The sequence below is a fragment of the Onychostoma macrolepis genome, chromosome 22 (genome assembly GCF_012432095.1).
Source record: "Onychostoma macrolepis isolate SWU-2019 chromosome 22, ASM1243209v1, whole genome shotgun sequence".
Lineage (NCBI taxonomy): Eukaryota > Metazoa > Chordata > Actinopteri > Cypriniformes > Cyprinidae > Onychostoma > Onychostoma macrolepis.
The window spans coordinates 29,695,403-29,717,882 of record NC_081176.1 but is presented as its reverse complement, the minus strand read 5'-3'; the positions used below and the strand labels follow the sequence as shown (position 1 = coordinate 29,717,882).

The following is a 22,480-nucleotide window of genomic DNA, read 5'->3' as shown; positions in this document are numbered from 1 at the left end:
AGACAGTGACCTCTGGTGGTGAGAGGGAGCATCGTGGACCCGGATTCATGACACTTACGCTGTAAATTATTTCTGTTGTAAATTGTACAAACATATTTCCTGTATAAAAGACTATGTATATATCATTTTCAAGGGCATGTAGTGTCATGTTATGGATCTTAATTGTGATCACATTACAACAAGATGACATAGTCCCTCTAGCAAATCCGCCAAAAGTGTACAAACAGAAAACAATTAGCACTCGGTAGATGCTTATGGTTATGACCGCTGGGGCCTGGGCGATAAAACGGTATCGGTATCGACGGTACTCCTACATCGATAACGATAGAAAAAATGTTCGATATAGCGCACGATAGGCACGTGCTATGAGTGACGCAGACAGCTCAAATACACATGCTGAGTGCTTTGCCTGCCTGTGATGAGGAGATTGAATACAAAATGAATATTAGTCTAATTAAAAAAAATTTATTAAAACATTTTAATGCAAAAACGGTGCAATCGAATGTTAGGAGTGCGTCGGTGAGGGAGCCTCTTCAGAGGGGCACGAGATGCGGTGATGATGATGTAAGTGCACTGTAAAAAATGATTCACTATATTTACTCAATAAAATTGTGTCAACAGATTACAAGCAATATTATTAATTAAATTCAACACAAAACAATTAATTAGAATTAATCAAATGAGATGCTTATAAATTATCCATTCAAAATGAGTAAAATAGCACAAACAAATTAAGTAAAATATAAACAAAAATATTGGTTTCATTGGACAAAAAACACTATGCTAGTGATACTATGTTATGCATGCCAGGCCAGTAGTTGGCGATCAAGAAACACTGCGCAAAAACGTAATATGCATGCACATGACGTCACCTTTTCACAAATTCATGTTTTGTTGTTTACATGGAGATGATACAGGCATCTTGTTCAAAAGCTTGTGTTTCCAGGCCCCCAAAACTGAATTATTGAAGACACCTGATGTTAACACAGAATCACTGAAGGAGAAAATCATGTTTTACCATTGGGTCACCATCACGGTGGTCAATGTTTGCTTTAGTTGGGCTCTTGACCCTTGACTCTTTAACATTAGATTTTGTTTGGCTGCTGTAACTGAGTTAGACAACAGTTAAGACAAGCCAAGAGAAAAGGTGATCGGGTGGTGTTGGTTATGTTTTGACATCATCATCATCATCATCTGACCTGTATCTCTGAGTTGGATTTACCGTATCGGTTTCTGCCATCCTGTGATTGTACAGTGTAATGTCTGAAATTTTCAGCATAAACAGAGATTTAAAAGTTCTTCAAATCAAATAATAAAAAAAAGCTTTCATCTAGACACACAGACATCAAGTATCAGCGTGAGAACCTCAACAATGGTGACCATCAAATGCTGCAGAGCATTCTGGGTGCCACCAATCAAAACTCATCAATAGCTCCCATCATGCATTGCATATTTTTAGTAGTTTGTTTTGTGACGTTCAGAGTTGATCTGTTTATCTGAATATGCTGTTTATCACCATTGTTGAGACTCATACTCTGATTCTTGATGTCAGAGTGTGCCTAAAAAACAATTTTTAAGAAACCCTTTGGGTTATACTGAAACTTCAGATCTTATACTGTAGAATTACAGGACTGCTGCAATCAAAGTAAATCTAATTCAGAGATTCAGGTCAAATGATGATGACAATACATAATCAACACCACCAGACCACCTTTTCTCTTGGCTTGTCTAACTGTTGTTTAACTCTGCAACAGCAGCCAAACAAAATCTAATGTTAAAGAATCAAGGGTCAAGAGCCCAACTAAAGCAAACATTGACCACCGTAATGGTAACCTAAAAATTCAGATTTTCTCCTTCAGTGATTCTGTGTGTTAACATCAGGTGTCTTCAATAACTGTTTTTGGGGGGGCCTGGAAACACAAGCTTTTGAACACAATGCCTGTATCATCTCCATGTGAACAACAAAAACATGAATTTGTGAAAAAGGTGACGTCATGTGCATGTGTATTACATTTTTGCGAGGTGTTTCTTCATCGCCAACTACTGGCCTGGCATGCATACTATTCATTAGCATAGAGTTTTTTTTTGTTTTTTTTTTTGCCAGTGAAATCAATATTTTTGTTTAAATTTTACTTAATTTGTTTGTGCTATTTTACTCATTTTGAATGATTAATTTATAAGCATCTCATTTGATTAATTCTAATTAATTTTTTTGTGTTGAATTTAATTAATAATATTGCTTGTAATCTGTTGACACAATTTTATTGAGTAAATATAGTGAATCATTTTTTACAGTGTGTCTTTGTCGTACTTTACTGTTTTTGTTAGTCTGTTTAGTTGAACCCACAAGACGCGCCAGTGCTGTGTTATTCATTCAAAATATTAAAGAAATATAGAAGCTCAATGCGGAGAAGTCATTGGTTAGGTTAAAACCGAAACCAAGCCATTCACAAAGAATGCATATTAGGCACATTTTTGGGAAAGACAACTATGATTGTTGCACTCGCGTCTCACGCAAGAGATGTATTGACAGCCATGCAAAGTTAAAAAAAACACTCGTTTAATCTTTGTAATCTCCTCAGATGATGTAGAGGTCTGACAAACGTTGTTGTTGTTGTGATCATAGATTGTATGGATGTGATCCCTGCTAAAAAAAGCAATAGAAGCCAATAGAAACCATCACAGAAATTCTAATGGTTTCCATTAAAATACCATTATAAACCATTAGCTTTTTCCAGTAAAACCATTGCAAATTTCCTTGTTGTAGTGTGTTTTGGGCATTTTTCCAATAGGATTTAACATCCCACCAATACAATCCATCACATACCAGTAGACACCATTATAGCTTCCATTAAAGCCAATACAATTCCCATTAAAACCATTACATTTTCTATTGTGTTTTGGGCAGGGTTCTATTGTTTTTTTCAGCAGGGATTACACGCAATACACAGAGCTTTTCCCCCACCATTGTAACGCGCTGCTTTTGCGAGGCTCCGTGAAAACGTTTCAGCTTTTATTTTCCTTTTACGCCCTGAAGAAGATATCACGTTCATCAAGTTCATCGAAATTGTCCATCCTCGATCACTTTTAGTCAGCTTTAAATTTGCTTCAATGCCCATCCCTTGCCTTGATGTGTGAATATTAAACTGTGTTCACAGATACAAATATATCAGTATCAGAGGCCTGATAGAATATAAATAGATGTGAACTCATAGTTGTGGTTTGTTCTGTTTCAGCTTCACCACACGAACCAGTGAAGGAGGAGCAGCAGTTGTTCACTTTATTGTGACGTAAATACATAATTATAAATACAGCTAATAACAGCATTACAATAAAGAACAATACAAATATTGTTCATAACAGCAAATAAATCCTCTTCAATTTAATACTGAATGGGTCACGACAACATTTCTGTAGAAAACTTGCATGTTATTCATTGTGACATTTTGTGAAAACATGTTACAAGATTATCATCATTATCAAAAGATCTTCTGTAACACATGAGGTACATTTGTATGTCTTTATCTGACATACAATGTTTTCTGTCACCATGTTTCTGAAGATCTGACGCAGGTTTCAGGAAGTCTTGAGTCTTCAACACAGTCTGTGTCTTGAACTGTCTGTCATCATTCAGTCAGTATGGAGCTCAGTCAACTTCCTCTTGTGTTCTGTGAGTATTATTTTCTCTAAATGTATTTCAGTGGAATTGCTATTATATTATATAAATGATCAAGTGTTTTAGTGTTTCTAGATTTATGTATTTTCTTACTGCTCTCAGAGTTTCAGACCCAGCTCTAGTCCATGATATCTGAGTGAAGGATGAGTTTGAGAGGAAGTGTGCAGTTAGTGCTGTTTGTGAAAGAGAAATGCACTCTGTTGTGTTGTAGATCAGTGTTTGTTCAGTCAGTCAGTTTTGTGATGTGTAATGCTGTTGAATCAGTTCTGTTGGTTTGTTTTGCAGTTATTGTCGCTGTTGTAATATTCACTAGTACACAGTTAGTAAGAGTTTGTCTTTATTCTTCTGCTCGTGATCAGACTGTTTCCTTCAAGTTCCCAAAACAGTTCTCTGCTGTGACCAAATCTATAAAATACCAGTCAGATGTTTTCATGTTTATCTAGACACATATACAGTCCCCACACAATATCTTAATATTTGTTCATCTTTATAAGTTATGAGTTTTTCTCTTTGTGTTTTAGTGCTGATTTCAAACATCTACTCTCAACATACTGAAGGTGAGTCTCAATTCTACAGTAACTGTAACAAACCAACTGAGGGTTGAGAAATTACTTACATTTTATTATGATTATAAATGCACCCTTTTAACAAGCTGAATTATTCCTGTGACAATTCTGAGGTGTGACAAGAAACACAATCTTGCAATCTTTGTGAAACAGCGTAACAGTGAGAGATCTTCTGTTGGTAAACTTGTTGAAAACTTTCGCAACTCATGTTTCTAAATTCCCAATGATTGTATATTGACAGATCTTTTATAAATGACTATAACAGCTATAGAGAACAACACTTCAGTCTCGTCTGATTTAGCGTGTGTTTTACAGTCAAGTAACTGTGTTCATGCAGTAAAAGCAGCACATTATTTTTATTGTGAATTGTTGTCATTGTACAGAAACACCAAAACCCACAGTGACCATCAAACCTGCTCAACATGTATTCAGAGGAGAGACAGTCACTCTCAGATGTGACATATATGCTGAAGGAGTCACTAGCTGGCAGTACAGCTGGTATAAAGACAGTTCAGGCTATGCTTTCAGTGAACTACAGGAACACACATTCAGTTCTGTAACTGAGTCTGACGCAGGTAAATACTCCTGTTATGGAGCAGAGAGAGAAGTATCACGAACATCACGAACATCACGCCGCAGTGATGTAGTTACACTGACAGTATCAGGTGAGTTTGATCATCTCTTCACATTCACACACAAGTTTATCATGTTATTAATGAGTGATTTCTCAGCTTCAGATCCCAGAGCAGTTTTAAGTGTTTCTCCACAGACGTGGTTGACTGAAGGAGATCCAGTGACTCTGATCTGTGAGGTTAACGGCTCCTCTACAGGCTGGACATTCAGCTGGTTCACTGATACTGGTTCATCAGGTAAGATATAATGTGCTTCATGTAGCAACATCTGAATAAACTGGTTTCATAAAAAATATTATGGAGATTAATAATATTTAATCAATCTGAATACTCTGATTATACCAATAAAGGTCATTTATAAGCCTCGTAAGAATGTCTGCTAATTTCTTGAGGTAACTGCACATTTTCACTCTATATAGACTACAGCAGTTGTTATGAGCTGCTCTCAGACAGCAGCAGAGGAGCTGGAGGAAACTACACTGTCAGTTCTGCTGCTCTAAATCACACAGGAGTTTATGTGTGCAGAGCAGAGAGAGGAGAACCAGCCTATAAAACACAGTACAGCAACACACAGTTAATATGTGTCACTGGTGAGTTCAGACTGAACAGAATGAGTGAAACACTCTGGAAATATCCCTTGATCTTTCTAGAGCTTGATGTGTCTTGAAATTTTGTCCAGTCATAATATACAGCTACTTTTTAATGGTGTGAATGGAGAAAGATGCTTCTGCTGTCAGGTGTAGTTACTGCATCTACTAGCAGGGCCTAAATAGACCGAACTAACCAGCAACACCTTGATTCCTGGTTTAGCTGCAAAAATGTTCAATTCTAATGGATGAAAATTGTCATGAAAAACTAAAATATAACTTAACATAAATGGATTTCAGGGAGAATAATCAAATAGGTGTAATAAAAATGTATAATCTGACCTATTTAATAAATATGTTGTTTGTTGGTTGTCACAGTTGTCTTTGGTTTGATTGCTGATGGCATAATAAATTATAAAATTTAAATTTTAAAGTTAAAGTTAAATTTTAAATAGAAATAATCAGTGATGACTTATGGATTTTCAGATATTAGAACTTGAATATTTTTTCTGAAAATCTGCTTTGAAACAATGTAAGTTGTGTGAAGTGTTATATCAATACAACTGTCTTGATTGATTTCTAAACTGTGGCTGTAATTGTCTTCTCAGGTGTTTCTCCTCCAGTCTCTCTGATCGTCAGACCCAGCAGAACTCAACACTTCACATCTGACTCTCTCTCTCTGAGCTGTGAGGACCAGAGTAACTCTACTGGATGGACAGTGAGAAGATACACAGACAGCCGGCGGCTGGAAGATTGTTCATCATTACGTCGAGGATCACAAACAGGATCTACATGTACAATCAGAGACACCATCACACATGACACTGGAGTGTACTGGTGTGAGTCTGAATCTGGAGAGAACTATCATCCTGTTAATATCACTGTACACCGTGAGTCTGTGTTTCTGTATTTATTCACTTCACAATGTCCTCATTTTATATTTCAGATATAAATAGTCAGATTGCCATCTCAATTCAAGCTCAATTACACAGCTACTTATGTATAAAGATTGTTACATATGTGTTGCAAACTTTATACAATGTAATTATAAATGACATAAGCTACTTAAAATAAAGTGTATCAAGATTGTACTTAAGTGTACTTCATGTGTATCTATACAGTACACCTTCTCCAGCTGCATCCTAGTTTGATTTAACCCACCAGTACACACCTTAAATGCATGTAATACCTTTCTAATTACATTACAATTATAGATTATTACACAGGCATAAGCTACTTAAAACAAAGTTTATCAAGATTGTACTTAAGTGTACAAGTAGCTGTGTACTTGTGGACTCGGTCTGTTACATATGTGTAACAGTAGCTGCCTATTACATCTACATAATTACAAATGGTAATTACAGGCTGTTCCATAACTTAGTTACATGGTAAGTATATTTTGTTGCATGCAAGTCAAGTCACTATTATTTGTTATAGTGCTTTTAACAATGCAAATTTTGTCAAAGCAGCTTTACATCAGCTTGATATAAAGCTGGGTGGCTTTATATCAGCTTTACAGTATTTAGACCGGGGAAATAGTGTGTTGAAATAGTGTCATTCTCCTCTGGCCAGACAAAATCAGCAGTTTAAATCTAGGCTAAAGCAGAGTCAGATTGTGCAGAGGACTCATCTGGTTCCTGTGATCTTGTCCCGATGACCGTCTAGGAGACAAGGTCTTCACTGGGGATCAGTCTCTGGGGCTCATCTAGTTGTCCTGGTCTCTGCTGACGTTCAGGGCTGTAGAGGTCATCTCTAGGTGCTGATCCACCATCTGATCTGGATACAGTCTGGATCGGGTGGCTACGGTGACCTCGGAATAAGAAAGAAAAAGACTAATATTAGTGTAGATGCCATTCTTCTAACAATGTAACAAGTACATCAGGTGTTTTGGGAAGTGTTCCTGGTTCCGGTTGACCTAATTAACACTAGAACCCCCAGAGGTCGCTGTATACCTAAAAGTGCCAGCGGGTAAATTTTACCCGCACACATGGCAACTGTTTTTATATGGCTAAAGAACATATTATTTCACTGTATTTTGCCACTGTCTTCACAAATAAGTGTCTAGAGTCATGAAATGATTATTTCTAGTCGTCAAATATATTTTTACCCTGTTGTTTTATGTTCAAGACTTTTTAATGCAGCCTACACTAATCCATAATGGTCAGTAAGCTAAAAAAAAAAAAAAAACCTGCACTGACAACGAAAATTAGAAGGTAGTAAATATTTGGGTGGTGTAATATTATAATACAATGTCATTAATCAATATATTAGGATAACCCATGTTATTTAAATTACTAAAATAGCCAATAGATGTAGCATTTGGACCAATCAGACACACAATTTTGCATTTGATTTAACAAATCAATTAGTTATTAGATTAACAAATGGTTACAGACCCCTCACCCAATACACATACCTGGTGCCAGTAGGACTGCCAAGGACTTCAGGCCCCTGGTCCCATGGCAACCCATCAGATAACACTAGTTTTATTGCTCAAAGGAATGCAAATGGCCGAGCAACACTCACTTCATATCCCCTTTAGGAAAAAGACATTATGCCATAAAATGGACTCTTCTCTAATTAATTCATAGAAAAATATTTATTTGAATGAGCACACATATCATTAGGTCATTGTGTATATTATTACTGTTCTTGTATATGTTTTTGTGTATTGTATACTGTTTTATGCATGCTTAGGATAGATCACTAGTTAATATCACTTTAACTGTAACATGTTTGGTCTCTATCAATTCGTCTTCGGATGATCTAAGTGAGAGTGAATATTACATGTTGATACCAATGCAACCTATTAATGTCCTAAGAATCTTTAATAGTTTGTATAACAACTTTCAATCCAACCCCTTTGCAAATTACCATGCTCGCAGACAAAGGGTCATAAACCCACCTAGTATTTCCAAACTCCCGCTTGGAAATTCAGCCTTTCTCATTGGTCAAGCCCATCCTGAGAGGCGTGACTCTTCTCAGATTTTAAAGGGCTCACGCACAGTTCCGCCGCGCTCTTCTGCAAAAACTCTACTGCCAAATCTCCGGACTGCTGCCCGTGTGGAGAGCCTGAGCCGGTACCGGTGTGCCCGGTGGGCTCCAACATATCTCAGTTTTGCGGTTGTGTTAGATCCTAGAAGGATGTGAGCTAGAACTCTTCTGAAACTTTAAGTCTTGCGCCAGGCCTTGCGGCCTTGTCTTTCCATTCAACCAAAGCTCCGCAGACCTCAGAACCAGAATGACATCTTTGGAATTCATCACTCTTCAACCCGGAAGAACGTGATCGCGAGTCCAAAACCTTGAAACCATCAAGACTTTTCATCCGAGACTGCATTCCAGACACACGTCAACAGCCGTGGAAGTGCAAGTATGGTACATCTAACTAAACTAAACAGAGATTTAGTATAAGTTATAGACCCCGTTATAAACGGCGCTGATGGTTTTACTCAGGTGGTTAACTGACTCTTTCCATAACTGCATTCTGTTTTCTCTAATGGCTTCATTCATCCACTTTAGGTCCCCTTTTGTATATACACGTGAGTGTATGTATGTTTGTTTGTTTGTTTAGATTAGTTATGTGTGTTAGCGTTTAGTTAATAAAAGTTGTGTGCACAAATTACATGAGTTTCTGGTTCTGCCTTGCAAATTAATGTCCCTTTACGATTTTCGATCCTTATTACATGCTCTCATGCATTAATACTTAAAGTATTTTCTGTGGCCATGAAAATATCCTTTCTTAGAGTTGATATGAACTTACACTGAATGGTCGCTGGACGAACAGATCAGTTGATAGCAATTTAATTCTGCAACAGTTATTACTGTCAGCCGATATAAATAATTGTAATTAATCATAATTAATTGTAATTATTTATAAACAATTCCCTTTTAAGCTAATTTGCAACATAGACAATAATGAGCAATAATAATTATCCACACTGCATAGGATGATGCTATGACAAATTCAAGCGCACAGCTTCACCTAGGCCCAATTATTAATTTGTTTAGTTATATCATTTATAATTTGAATAAGAGAACAACAACAATAAACTTCGGGTAATCAAAAAAAATGTTTTCTTCATTACAACATAGATCGGATTTTTTTTTTTTTTTTCTTCAGGAAACGGCCAGACTAGAGCTGCGCTTACAGGTATAAATGCTCTGTTTTTTGTTCTGGTTTTATCTAAATAATTTTTAACAACATTGGATTGTAAATTACATAATTTTAGTAAAAGTCAGTGACTGGGAGACTTGAATGTTTTGTTGAAAATCTGTTATGTACATTTGAAAAACAGCCACGGGTAAAATTTACCCTGTGGCGGTTCAAGTGTTAATGCAGCCTAACAATCCTTTAACGGATTTGAATTATAGAAATGCGATAGTGTATTATGTGTAAGCCAGGTTAAAGAGATGGGTCTTTAATCTAGATTTAAACTAACAGAGGGTGTCTGCTCCCCAAACAGTGTTAGCTAGATTGTTCCAGAGTTTGGACACTAAATAGGAAAACGATCTCCCACCCGTTGATTTTGATATTCTAGGTATTATCAAATGGCCAGAGTTTTGAGATCGCAGCAGACGTGAATGACTATAATGTGATAAGAGCTCGCTCAAGTACTGAGGAGCTAAACCATTCAGGGCCTTATAGGTAATTAGCAAGATCTTAAAATGTATACGATGTTTAATAGGGAGCCAGTGCAGTGTTGACAAAACCGGGCATTTTGAATGAGCTAGAGCTTGTTTATTAAACGTGCAGAGCAACCACCCAATAAAGCATTACAATAATCTAGCCTCGAGGTCATGAACGCATGAATTAATGTTTCTGCATTTGACATTGAGAGCATAGGTCGTAATTTAGATATATTTTTAAGATGGAAAAATGCAGTTTTACAAATGCAAGAAACATGTTTTTCAAAGGAAAGATTGCTATCAAAAAGTACGCCTAGGTTCCTAGCTGATGACGAAGAATTTACAGAGCAGCCATCAAGTATTAGACAGTGATCTAAGTTATTACATGCAAACGTTTTTGGTCCAATAATTAACACCTGAGTTTTTTCTGAATTTAGCAGTAAGAAATTGCTAGTCATCCAGTTTTTGATATCAACTATACGTTCCGCTAGTTTTGCAAATTGGTAAGTTTCATCAGGTCGTGAAGAAATATAGAGCTGAGTATCATCAGCATAACAGTGAAAGCTAACACCATGTTTCCTAATGATATCTCCCAAGGGTAACATGTAAAGTTTGAAAAGTAAGGGGCCAAGTACTGAGCCTTGAGGTACCCCATACTGCACTTGCGATTGGTATGATACCTCTTCATTTACTGCCACGAATTGATGGCGGTCAGATAAGTACGATTTGAACCATGTGCCAGTGCACTTCCTCTAATGCCAACATCATTTTTTTAGTCTATTTAAAATAATGTTGTGGTCGATTAGTTTCAAACGTGGCGCTAAGATCCAGTAGCACTAATAGACAGATACAACCACGATCAGATGATAAGAGCAGGTCGTTTGTAACTCTAATGAGAGCAGTCTCAGTACTATGATATGGTCTAAAACCTGACTGGAAATCCTCACATATATCATTTTTCTCTAAGAAGGAACATAGTTGTGATGATACTACCTTTTCTAATATCTTTGACAGAAAAGGAAGATTTGAGATTGGTCTGTAATTAATGAATTCTTTGGGGTCAAGTTGTGTTTTTTTTAATGAGAGGCTTAATAACAGCCAGTTTGAAGGTTTTTGGGACATATCCTAATGACAATGGTGAGTTAATAATATTCAGAAGATGATCTATTACTTCTGGAAGCACCTCTTTAAGGAACTTAGATGGAACAGGGTCTAACGTATACAGTATGGTACGGTACGCAATTGTTTCTGTTTCCACTTTCAGAAGTTGTGAATGGTACCAAAATAGCGATCCGTTCCGTACCACTTTTTTGGTACCCTTCCGTTGGGGTACCTAGCACAGCAAAGGGTACCAAAAGGGTGGAGCTAAATTCACTGCAGAACGCTGATTGGTTGACTAGAATCGTCACTTTTGCGTGATACAAAGGGATAAAGCTTCTCCTTCACTCATTCCGCTCTGCTGTCTGTGAATGTTTGACTTATAATTACATCAGAGTGCGCAAACACAAAAAAAATATATAACAGTGTATTTTATAATTTTATATTTTCACACAGACAATTGCCATTTCTCATTATGCGTTCTTGTCTGTTCTTGGTGAAACGTCATTGCCCAAAAACCTGCGTCATTTTCTAAATATACTGTTATTGTGTCATGAAATGTAGTTTTAAGAGTTTTTCAGGCGAGAAAGTAGTTGTTTAAAACTCAAATCTGCAGTTTATTTATAAAGATAGCGCCTATTTTAAAATTTGACATGAGCTCCATGCGATCACCAGGTGCTCAGCACTCATGTATCCGCCTAGAGCAGCCTTAGCTCAGCTAGTCCTTCCGACATGGCTCTGATGTCTCTGTAGTGATTAAACATGAGATACAATTCGTTTTGGGTAGGCTATATTTAACAGGCATTCGTGCTCTGTGGTGGTCTCCGCTTATTCTATGAAGAATCACTCTTGAAGTCTTGGGGTTTTGATGCCAGAAGAGAGACTTTATTATCATCAGAGACAATAAGGCCGAGAAGACACTTCAGTGAATTCTATCGAATCTGTTTCCGTCCAGCCATTTTATACAGTTTTTCTCTAGGCATGTTCAATACATTTCATACATTGCCATTTTACCTTTTTTGTCTGTGTCTCCAGCCTGCCACCCAAAAGCAGACAGGAGACCTTAATATTATGTTCCATGAAGGTAGGGACCCCCTCATATATTTTGTGTAATGTCAAAACAGGACATGCGGCCTCACCATATGTCCGCATGTTCCATTCATGCAGGCCTTTACACAGGCAGATACAAGATTATATTAGTAGAATAACTTGATACATAAATGGCTTATATTTACATTGATTATACTTGATTATTTTATATTTTGATTAATAAAACTCTTCGCCATCCCCCCCTTTGAGACTTACTAAGTCTCACCTATATTTGTCTATACCCAGAGTGCATACCCATAGTTGATCTTCAGCCCAGACACTTTGCGCATTGTAGAGGGCCACCCTTGGGCAGAGGTTAGGCTAGCACTTACACCCAGGGTATGGTTCATCTTTATACTTCTTCTTCGTCCTCAGTTGAGGAACTAGAGTCTCCATCACTTTTCAATGTTTGTGACTTCCAGTTGAGTGCATAAGGCCAGTCCTGGTAATGTACATTTTGGTTACTCTTCAAATTCCATTTCTCCTCATCTTGACATCTTATTATTTCCATTTGCTTAGCTGTGGCTTTGATAACTAGTGACCTCAGTATTGGAAGTACACAGCAAAACAGTAATCCTCCTATCAATACTGCAACACCTAAAAACATTCCTAATTTAGCTAACCATGCTCCCCATGCTCCTAACCTTAGATCAAACCAATCCCACATTGTATTATCTGTCCCAGAGTTACTTTTAAGTTCAATCCTTAGGTTTTTCAATTTGGTCATTACTCCAGTGAATGCTCCTTCTGGAGCAGTATTATTTGGTATAAAAGTACAGCATTGATCCCCAAACATAACACACACTCCCCCTTTTTCAACTAACAAATAATCCAAAGCTATTCTGTTTTTCCATGTCATTCTGCTTGTTGCATCCAATTGCTCTCCTAAAAGTGATAAGGCTTCATCAGTGTAATTAATAAATCTTTGCTGGTTGTAATATATATAATTGATCCATTCTGTATTTTTATTTTGCGTAATCCAAATGAATATTGATTCAAACCCTGATTTAACTTCATCTCTTGCTTTAAAATCATAAGGTATACCTCTTGGTTGACCAATTGAATCTATATAAACTGCAGGGTCTTTTACATAGGCTCTTCTCGATCTGGATTTCTCTTCCTGCTACCTCTACTAGAGAGATGTGACTCATTTTATGTGTCAGCATAACCCTAGTACATAATCCTGACCATTTTTCTGGTAATGTTGTCAAAAGGCCATATTCTAATCCACACATCCACCATATGTCTGCCAATGCAATATCAATGTCATCAAATATAGGTGGTGGGCCTTCTTTTATCACTAAATAGTCATCTTTACATTGTGGTGTTTTTCATATTTTGCTACATTTCCCTTTAAATCATCCTACGTCAACATTTCCCTTCTTTTCATAACATTCAAATTCCTGATCTGCCATTAATTGTATTTTTCCTTGTGGCTTTTGTATTTTTATTTTCTGTACTATTGGCCATTTATTGGTACGTATGCACTGTAATTCAGTTGCTTCTCTGTAGTTTGTTGTAGACTGGAGAACTGGCACCAATATGGGCAAAATGCCATTTTTTAGGTACAGTTTCTAAAGACATTTATCTCTCTGCCTCTTTCTATAAAGCATTTACCTCCCATTCTTACTACATCTAACCCCATTGCATTAGATAGTCCTGGACATTTCTTAAACCATTCATCATGAAATAGTCTGCAACTAAAACTATGTATAGGTGTTGGTACAATATATAAAATTGGTCTTGCTTCAAAGCAAACTATGCAGTTTTCCCATTTCTCTTTTTCTGCTGTGTAATTTACCCATTTATACCAATTATTGTCTTCTGCCTTTTCCCATAATATATCTGAATTGCCCATTTTCTTATAAGTAATGTTATAATTGTCATCTACAATGTGTCTATTGTGTCTAGATATTTTTTTATTCCTCATCTAGTTCTTGTTCATTTTGGATTAAGTTAAAGGCACTGCTAGATTCATTTGAGGGTTGAAAAGTAAATTCTCGGGAAGTCCGGGTGCTGTTTGTTATCGCTTGTGTTTGCCAAATTAGATACATTAGGCATGTGATGATCATCAGATGTGTTGTCAGACTTATTCGTTCTCCTATCCTGTTTGTCTGACAGAAGAATGTTTGCTCATTGTACATCTGTTTTTGAGCTTTCATCAGTTTGTGTCACTGGTCTTTCCTCGTCCCTTTCTCTTGAATTATCGGCTTCTGTCATCCTTCTGTTTCCGTCCGTACTTTGGGAACTCTAGTACAGTGGTTTAGATGATACCAAGTTGTACCTCCCTCCACTTGGACTGCTGTTGGAGTAGCTCTCACAACTTTGTAGGGTCCCTCTATCCTGGGCTCATTCCACTTTCTCAGGAATACCCTAAGGTATACTTGGTAGAAATTAATTTACCATTGCATGTAAATAAGGAGACCAATATCCATGCTGTTTAATTTTCCTTATCACTTCCCCCCTTGCGCAATTGTCAAAACCATACGCATCTGAAATGAGAATATTCAAAAGTGAAGTTGGGGCAACAATTTGTCCTTCATGTGTACGCCAAATATGTTGTGTGTCTTTTTTGGCTCCCCTTTGGTGCCACATCAAGTGTTCATAGGGGCCTGCTGAGGTTGAGGTTCTATAAATACTACAGGTGCTGATACTGCTACCTGACATCCTGAGGCTTTTTTAGCTTCTAAATCTGCTACATTGTTCCCCTTAATGACAAAATAATTTCCTTTTTTATGAGCCTGACACTTGATTATTGCTAGTCTTTTTGGTAGCATCATAGCAGAAATTAATTGACATATTTGTTCAGCATGTTGGATGGGAGTCCCGTCACTCCTTTTGAAACCTCTTTGTTTCCATACTGCTCCAAATAAATGACATAGACCATGAGCATATGCTGAATCAGTGAAAATATTGGCTGTTTGTCCCTTTGCCATTTGACATGCAGCTGTGAGAGCTTTTAATTCTGCTAATTGAGCAGAGCAAGGCTGTACACAATGTTGTGATATCACAGACACAAATTCTTCCTTTTCCTTCTTCACTACTGAATATCCTGTATGATTTTCTTCATGATCTCTAAAGCTAGAACCATCTACGAAGTAAGTTATTTCTGCCTCAGGGATTGGTGTAGACTCAAGATCTGGTCGTAATCTAGTAAATGTTAATGAATCAGTCACACAATCATGGGGTTTTCCTTCAAAAGCTAAAGGAATTAATTCAGCTGGATTGACTGTATGACATCGCTTAATAGTAACATCTGGATATGTAGGTAGTGATGAATAAGCCAGAATTTGGGCTTGAGTCAGAACAAATTTCCCCTGTTCTATTAACTCCACAATTTTGTGATGAGTATAAATAGTTACTTGGTATCCCATGGTTATTGTGGATGCTTTTTCATATGCATAATATACTGCTGCAAGGCCTTGTTGGTAACATGGTGGGTAACCCTGAGCTACATTGTCCTACTTTGTACTGTAGTAAGCAATAGGCTGTTTTTTCCTACCACTACAAGTTTCTTACAACAATATCAGCTCTATTTGCGACATACAGATGAAATTGTTTAGAGTATTCAGGATTTCCCAAGGCTGGGGCCTTTTGTAGTTCTTGTTTTAAAGTCTTAAATGCTATTAATGCATCTGCATTCCATTTTAATGGGTTACTTATATGTTGCAGACCTGCTTGTTTCATGATTTCTCTCAATGGAGCTGTTTTTATTGCATAGTCTTCTATCCAATCAGCACTAAAGCCAGTCATTCCTAGAAAATTCATAATTTGTCATACTGTTTGAGGCAATGGTGTTTTACTTATGCCTTCCAATTGAGCTGGAACTATAACTTGTGTGCCAAATGCAGTCAATCGTCCTAAGTATTCAACTTGAGGCTGACAATATTGTATTTTGGTTTTTGATACTTTATGACCTCCTTGTGCTAATTTTGTTAGGACTTTGATAGAATCTTTATGCCATTGTTCTAGTGATGCAGCACAAAGAATCAAATCATCGGCATACTGTAACAGAGTACTGTCTATCATAGGATCTTCCAAATCAGCCTTAAGAACTTGATTGAATAAATGTGGTGAATGTTTAAATCCTTGAGGAATTCTGGTGTAAGTATACTGTTTACCAGCATATGTAAATGCAAATAAATATTTACTCTCCTCTGCTAGTGGAACACTGAAGTAGGCTGAACAGAGATCTTAGATTTTATTATACCTACTGTATGTCTGAGTCATGTTGAGACCATAGTTCAGTTGGTACTTGATGCTCTACTTCCTTAAATAGTTCAGTGTCAGTAGTGTTTATCAATTCGGATGTTGTAGTCATCTGTATCTGTTTCTTTTGATTGATAACTACTTCCTGAGGAATTCCCATCAAACTGGTTGCACACAAAATTTTTATATAATTTTTGTCAGCTGAATGAAAAATCAATGGATGTTCTGTTGGTTCCCATTTGCTTCGTTCTGCCTTTTTCATCATTGGTCCTAAATCTTTTGCTTCCAAATTTTTTCCTACATATAAAGACACATGTGGTACAGAATCTGTTACATTGAACCATTTTTTTCACAAATTCACATTCAGGTATATTTAGAGCTGCTCCCTGATTACCTGTTATATAGGCATAATTTGAATTCACACAAGTATAAACATCTCCTGTGTCTACCATCATTGGTGTGGTCTTTCCCTCTATTTCAATTTGAATAATAGGTTCTTGATCAGCTTTAGTTGTTAAAATTGGAAGCTGACTCTCCCCTATAGGACTCTCTGGGCACCCCTAATATCCTTGATTTGGACCTCCCCAAGGGTTTACTGGGCCCTGTGATGGCCCTCTTTGGTCTTACATCTGGTTCTTTTTGTTTTTCTTCTAACTCTACTTGTCCTTCCATTTGCATTTCTCCAGACACTTCTACTATGCCTTTAAGTATTGGGAACTGTCATTCTGAGGGCACATATGGGGGTGGTTTAGAAAACAACTCCTCTTTTTTCTTTGTCTCTTTGTCTGCCTCTTTTAGTATATTTCTTGCCTGTTTTATGCTTTTCAATGAGTCTTCTCCTTCCTTTTTGAATCTGTAATCCTGATCTTGTACTTGGCACAATCAGAGCATGCATCTGTAGCTGGGTGACCTTTTCACTCGTGTTATGTCCAGGAGATGAAGTATGGCCCTGTCCTGGTCAACCATGTTTGGTCTTTCATAAAACTTATTGAAATTCATCATCAGGTCGTCCGGTGACTGCTTCTCGGCCTGACAGAAACGGTCGCACCAGCCTTGTGTTGACATCCCACAGTGGGTATTAACGTGCCACCTGAGTGACGAACCTTCTTTTTTTGTTGTTTTTTGTGATTTTCTTTGTCCAGTCAGCATTTTCTACCCCCAGGTGTAGGTCTCGCTGGCTCATCCAGGCCATCAAAAGTGTTATTAAAGTTTAAAGCACTCATTTTGAAGATTGAGCAGCACAAACAAACGCTTCAAAGCGTCGCCACGTTGGATTGCATCGAACAAATTCTGATTGGTCGAGAGGACATATCACATTTAGGCTAAAAGCAGGTTCGGCGCTTATAGCGGTTTGGAAAGGACCTGCATCTTGCAGTACATTTTAAACAAGGAAATATAGCGATTTGGCATGAAACATTGATGGAGTAGTGAATAGATTCAGTACACAGCAAAATGGTCAAAAGTTCATTATTTTGAACTTTACCGTAGCACAGCGCTGACCTGTAGCATGCGTTTGACTGAATTGTTTGCTTTTGTCTTTATTTCCTCTTATATAAGCCTCTTATACTTTGTACTTATACTTTTATAATGGCTATTATTGTTCATTAAAACTGACATTTAACAAAATAGAGGCAGAGTTGTGCTTATTGTCACGCTTTATCGTCGATCGCTACTTTCCGGCATACACCACGCCTACCAAGTAAGGGTACTATGGGCAGTGTAAACGCAAACCTGATCAGGGTTACCCGTACCGAATCGTACTGTACTGAACTGTACTGTACTGTACCGTACCGCTCAGTGGAAACGAGCCAATACAGGTTGTTGGTTTAGATGATTTAAGAAGTTTATACAATTCTTCATTTCCAATAGAAGATAATGAGTGGAATTGTTCCTCAAGGGATCTATAGTGTACTATCTGATGCGATTCTGTAACCGGGCTGACGAGACGTGAGACGTGCGGATCCATGTGCAAGTTTTATTTAGGCAGAGACGTGGTCGTACAGGCAGGGTCGAAACAATGGCAAACAGGTATGGCAGAGACAAGACAAAGAGTAATCCTAGGGCAAGCAAAGGTCGACGATCGGCAACAGTATCCAGTGGGCAAGGCAGAGAGATAATCCAGGGAACACGGGCTAGAATCAACACGGGAAAACACAAACCAAACAGGCAGGGGAAAACTAGGAAAACAACAGGGGCTCTGTAGAGTAGCTACAGCTATGGGAGCGGTACACGCATACAATACTCGGCAGAGAGGCAGAGAAAGTCCAAGGCTTATAAAGCGTGTGTGATCAGTATGTGCTTGGGATCAGGTGTGCGTGTGATTAGTGCAATGAGTGATTGGTGACAGCTGTGATCAGTGTTGGATGATGGGAAATGAAGTCCAGTGTGGTGTGTGGTGTGAAAGTCCATGTGGTGAGCGAGTGACCTCTGGTGGTGAATGGAAGTGCCGACTGGATTCGTGACAGATACTGTGGCTGACAGCTGCATGGTTACAATTTTATCTCTAATAGTTTCGATCTTGGAAGTAAAGTAGTTCATAAAGTCATTACTACTGTGCTGCTGGGTAATGTCTGCACCTGCTGATGTTATATTTTTTGTTAATTTATCCACTGTATTGAATAAATGCTTGGGGTTGTGTTTGTTTTCTTCTAAAAGAAACGTAAAGTAAGCAGATCTAGCAGTTTTTAAGGCTTTCCTGTAGGAGAGAGTATTTTCCCTCCAAGCAATACGAAATGCCTCTAATTTTTTTTCTCTCCAGCTGTGCTCCATTTTCCGGGCTGCTCTCTTTAGGGCGTGAGTGTGCTCATTATACCACAGTGTTGGACTCTTTTCCTTAATCTTCCTTAAGCGTAAAGGAATCAAAATTGCTAGAGAAGAGAGAGTCCATAGTTTCTGTTACATCATCAAGTTGTTCTGAGCTATTGGATATGCTGAGCAACTGAGATAAGTCAGGAAGATTACTTATAAAGCAGTCTTTTGTGGTAGAAGTGATGGTTCTACTATATTTGTAACAAGGAGTTGGCAACGTAAGTACAACGGCTACTACTAAGTACTTAATTAGGTAATTACTCTGTATTATGACACCTTAAAATAAAGTGTTACCAAAAAATGTATACATTTATTAAAAAATCTAAAATCATTGTGATTCTCAGTTTTTCCAGAATCGTGCCACTTTAGTTGGTCATTTACCAAAATAAAGTGTTACCAAAAAATTTATACATTTATTAAAAAAATCTAAAATCATTGTGATTATCAGTTTTTCCAGAATCGTGCCGCTCTAGTTGGTCATTTACCCACATGACCCCCAAGAAAATGTATTTAATATAATAATAATTATTATTATTATTATTGTTGTTGTTGTTGTTGTCACCACATTGTTGATTCATTCTTACTATAATCTTACTATTTGTCAGTTGATGTTTGCTCTGTTTCTGTAGTTGGTGTGATTCTGGAGAGTCCTGTTCATCCTGTGACTGAAGGAGAAACTCTGACTCTACGCTGTTTAGATCGACACACAACTCCACCAAACCTCAGAGCTGATTTCTATAAAGATGGGTCACTCATCCAGAATCAAACTACAGAGATGATCATCTCTAATGTCTCAAAGGCACACGAGGGTTTCTACTCCTGCAAACACCGAGAGAGAGGAGAGTCACCCAAGAGCTGGATCTCAGTCACAGGTGAGACTAGGAACTATAAACACTTTTTTAAATACTTCTGTATAATATACAGCACTAATATGACTGTAAAATGTATTCATCTCAGCTTCCTTCAGAGGATTAGGATCTGGTGGTCTCGATCCAGTGATAGCTGGAGTGACTGCTGGACTGATCGGCATATTTTTGATCATTGTCTTCTTGGTCCTGCTGTGGCGCAACAGAAACAACAAAGGTTCATCTGCCATATTGAAATTCAATGACACTTTTGCAGACGTTGCTCCTAAACCTGAGATCTGTCCTACAACAGCCTATGCTGGTTATCTGATCTTAGCCGGTCTAAAACTTGTATGTTGACTGATTTTAAAGCGTTTTTGGGTAGTTTTCTGCTGGGAAGGTACTACTCCAAATAACAAATCACTGCAAATTTGCCATTTATGTATGCATAAAGGAGATTAAGGTCAGTTTTTTTTTTTTAGACCCCTTTATTTCCTCAAAATATTTTCATGCACATGTTATGTTTGTCTAGGTGGAGGATCTCAGTCTCTCTCTCGTGTCAGTCAACATCAGAACAGCAGTCAGACATCAGAGCAGAACCAGAGTGAAGCGGGGAATAAAACACTCATGTCTGGTCAGTCTTTACTTATTAACCATACATATTTAATCATAAATCTTTACAAGTTGAGATTGAAGATACTTAGAAATAACTTTCAACTAACAAGACAGATCTCACCCAAAATAATTTCCCCCTCTTCTAATGTGTTAGATATTTGTGTAACTGACATTTATATTTCAGTTAGATGTATTTCAGTTGTATTTCATTATTAAAATATTTCATATGTAATTTAGAATGTTAATGGCATATTACATATTTTACTGAATTTAGCTTTAAGTCAGTGTCAGCATGAAAACAATATTTTTCTGTGGGCTTAAATTCATAAGTTATTACAGGAACTGCTAATATTTATGACCCTGTTGATTCAACAATTAATAAAGACATAAGCACAGGTAACTAATGATGTTACAGAAGGTAATTATATCACGTTGATCATTTACTAAGGCAGTAGTTATTTTCTAAATAATCAAATCCATCTTTGTTTTACATTTCACTGTGATATTTGCAGAACAAATTCAGTTAAAACAAATGTCTCATTCTTTTCTCTGTTATTCACTGTAGACATTGTAAGTGGACTTACTGAAGTCACCTATGCTGAGATTGAACTCAAATCTACAGAGAAACAGAAGAAAAACAAAGAAAACAAAGGTGAACTGAAACAAAAGTTGATGCTCGTATGGTTTTATGATCGTGACACTAGTGTTCAGCACAGCTAAAGACCTCTGGGAGGAAAAGCCCCTTTGATTTTAATTTCTGTGAATGTGAATATGAATGTACATTGGACACACAGTAAGCACTAGTGATATTCTCTTGGCATCTTTTAGGGAAAATCAGTGAAAGTTCTGACACGGTTTACTCTAAACTGAACCTGGAGACTCATCAAGGTGAGAATCAAAGTAAAGATCAATCACACTTTCCAAGGGGCTGCTAAAAACAACTTAATCTACAAGCATTATTGAGCATCTAAGAATAAAATTAAATATTCAGACATAAAAGTGTGCATTTTAGCGTTTTTAATTCATTTACACATTTTCCAGCTGCTGGATCTAGTGATGTGACGTATGCTCAGATTAAATAAATGGCTGGAGGAGAAGCTTTCAATCCCAGGACGCTGATGAGTTTAGGCTGAGAAGTGCTGGAGAATGACCAGATCATCAATTCTTTATCATCTTTGTAATGCTGAACACTTGATAGCAATAGATTTAGCAGTATTTAATGTCTGTGATTTATCTTTTTAGCTTCGTTCTGTATTGTTAAAGGTATGACATATTACATGGGAGAGAAAGATTGCTGACTGTAAAGGCTTTTTTTTTTTTTTTTACTGTTGTGAAAGTTTCGGTTCCTCTTTCGTTCTTCTTGATCTTAAATGTATTTGTAGCAGGGATTTTATGGAAACATCAGTGAATTTTAAAATTGTGATTTCCATGTCTGGAAAAATCATGGAAATGTTCTAGGTTGGAAAAAGTCATGTCATAAATGTATATAGTGAATGTTGAAATATCTAGCTATTTTCAGCTCTAAAATATTTCATTTTACCTCTATGTGAGTCTAATCTTTAGATTTGAAAACTGCTTAAAACTGGTCAAAGGTTTTTGACTGCTGTTGTAGCTTGCTTGTTCTTAGAAATTGGGATAATTGTTCACAATTATAATTATAAACCATAGTTTTGCTGTAATATTTATACCTTTTGTTTATATCTTTATTACAATAAAATAAAATCTAATT

The 22,480-nt window shown here is 37.1% G+C and overlaps 1 protein-coding gene across 1 annotated transcript; it reads left to right on the top strand.

Annotated features, from left to right (window-relative positions):
- The first annotated feature begins 25 nt into the window (after nucleotides 1-25).
- Nucleotides 26-22,480, top strand: LOC131530485 (immunoglobulin superfamily member 1-like). Its single transcript, XM_058760775.1, has 14 exons — nucleotides 26-61; nucleotides 3,237-3,290; nucleotides 3,563-3,670; nucleotides 4,198-4,233; nucleotides 4,626-4,907; nucleotides 4,974-5,111; nucleotides 5,294-5,464; nucleotides 6,070-6,351; nucleotides 19,921-20,163; nucleotides 20,249-20,374; nucleotides 20,669-20,770; nucleotides 21,317-21,403; nucleotides 21,580-21,639; nucleotides 21,793-22,480. The coding sequence occupies exons 3-14, from the start codon at nucleotides 3,640-3,642 to the stop codon at nucleotides 21,831-21,833; spliced, it is 1,599 nt and encodes a 532-aa protein (XP_058616758.1). The 5' UTR covers nucleotides 26-61; nucleotides 3,237-3,290; nucleotides 3,563-3,639; the 3' UTR covers nucleotides 21,834-22,480.

Bases quoted from the DNA above. Each gene is read 5' to 3' on its own strand.
- LOC131530485 (XM_058760775.1), top strand. From the start codon at position 3,640: ATGGAGCTCAGTCAACTTCCTCTTGTGTTCT. The intron at 3,671-4,197 runs GTGAGTATTATT...TTTGTGTTTTAG, and splicing joins TCAACTTCCTCTTGTGTTCT to TGCTGATTTCAAACATCTAC. The intron at 6,352-19,920 runs GTGAGTCTGTGT...CTGTTTCTGTAG, and splicing joins TGTTAATATCACTGTACACC to TTGGTGTGATTCTGGAGAGT.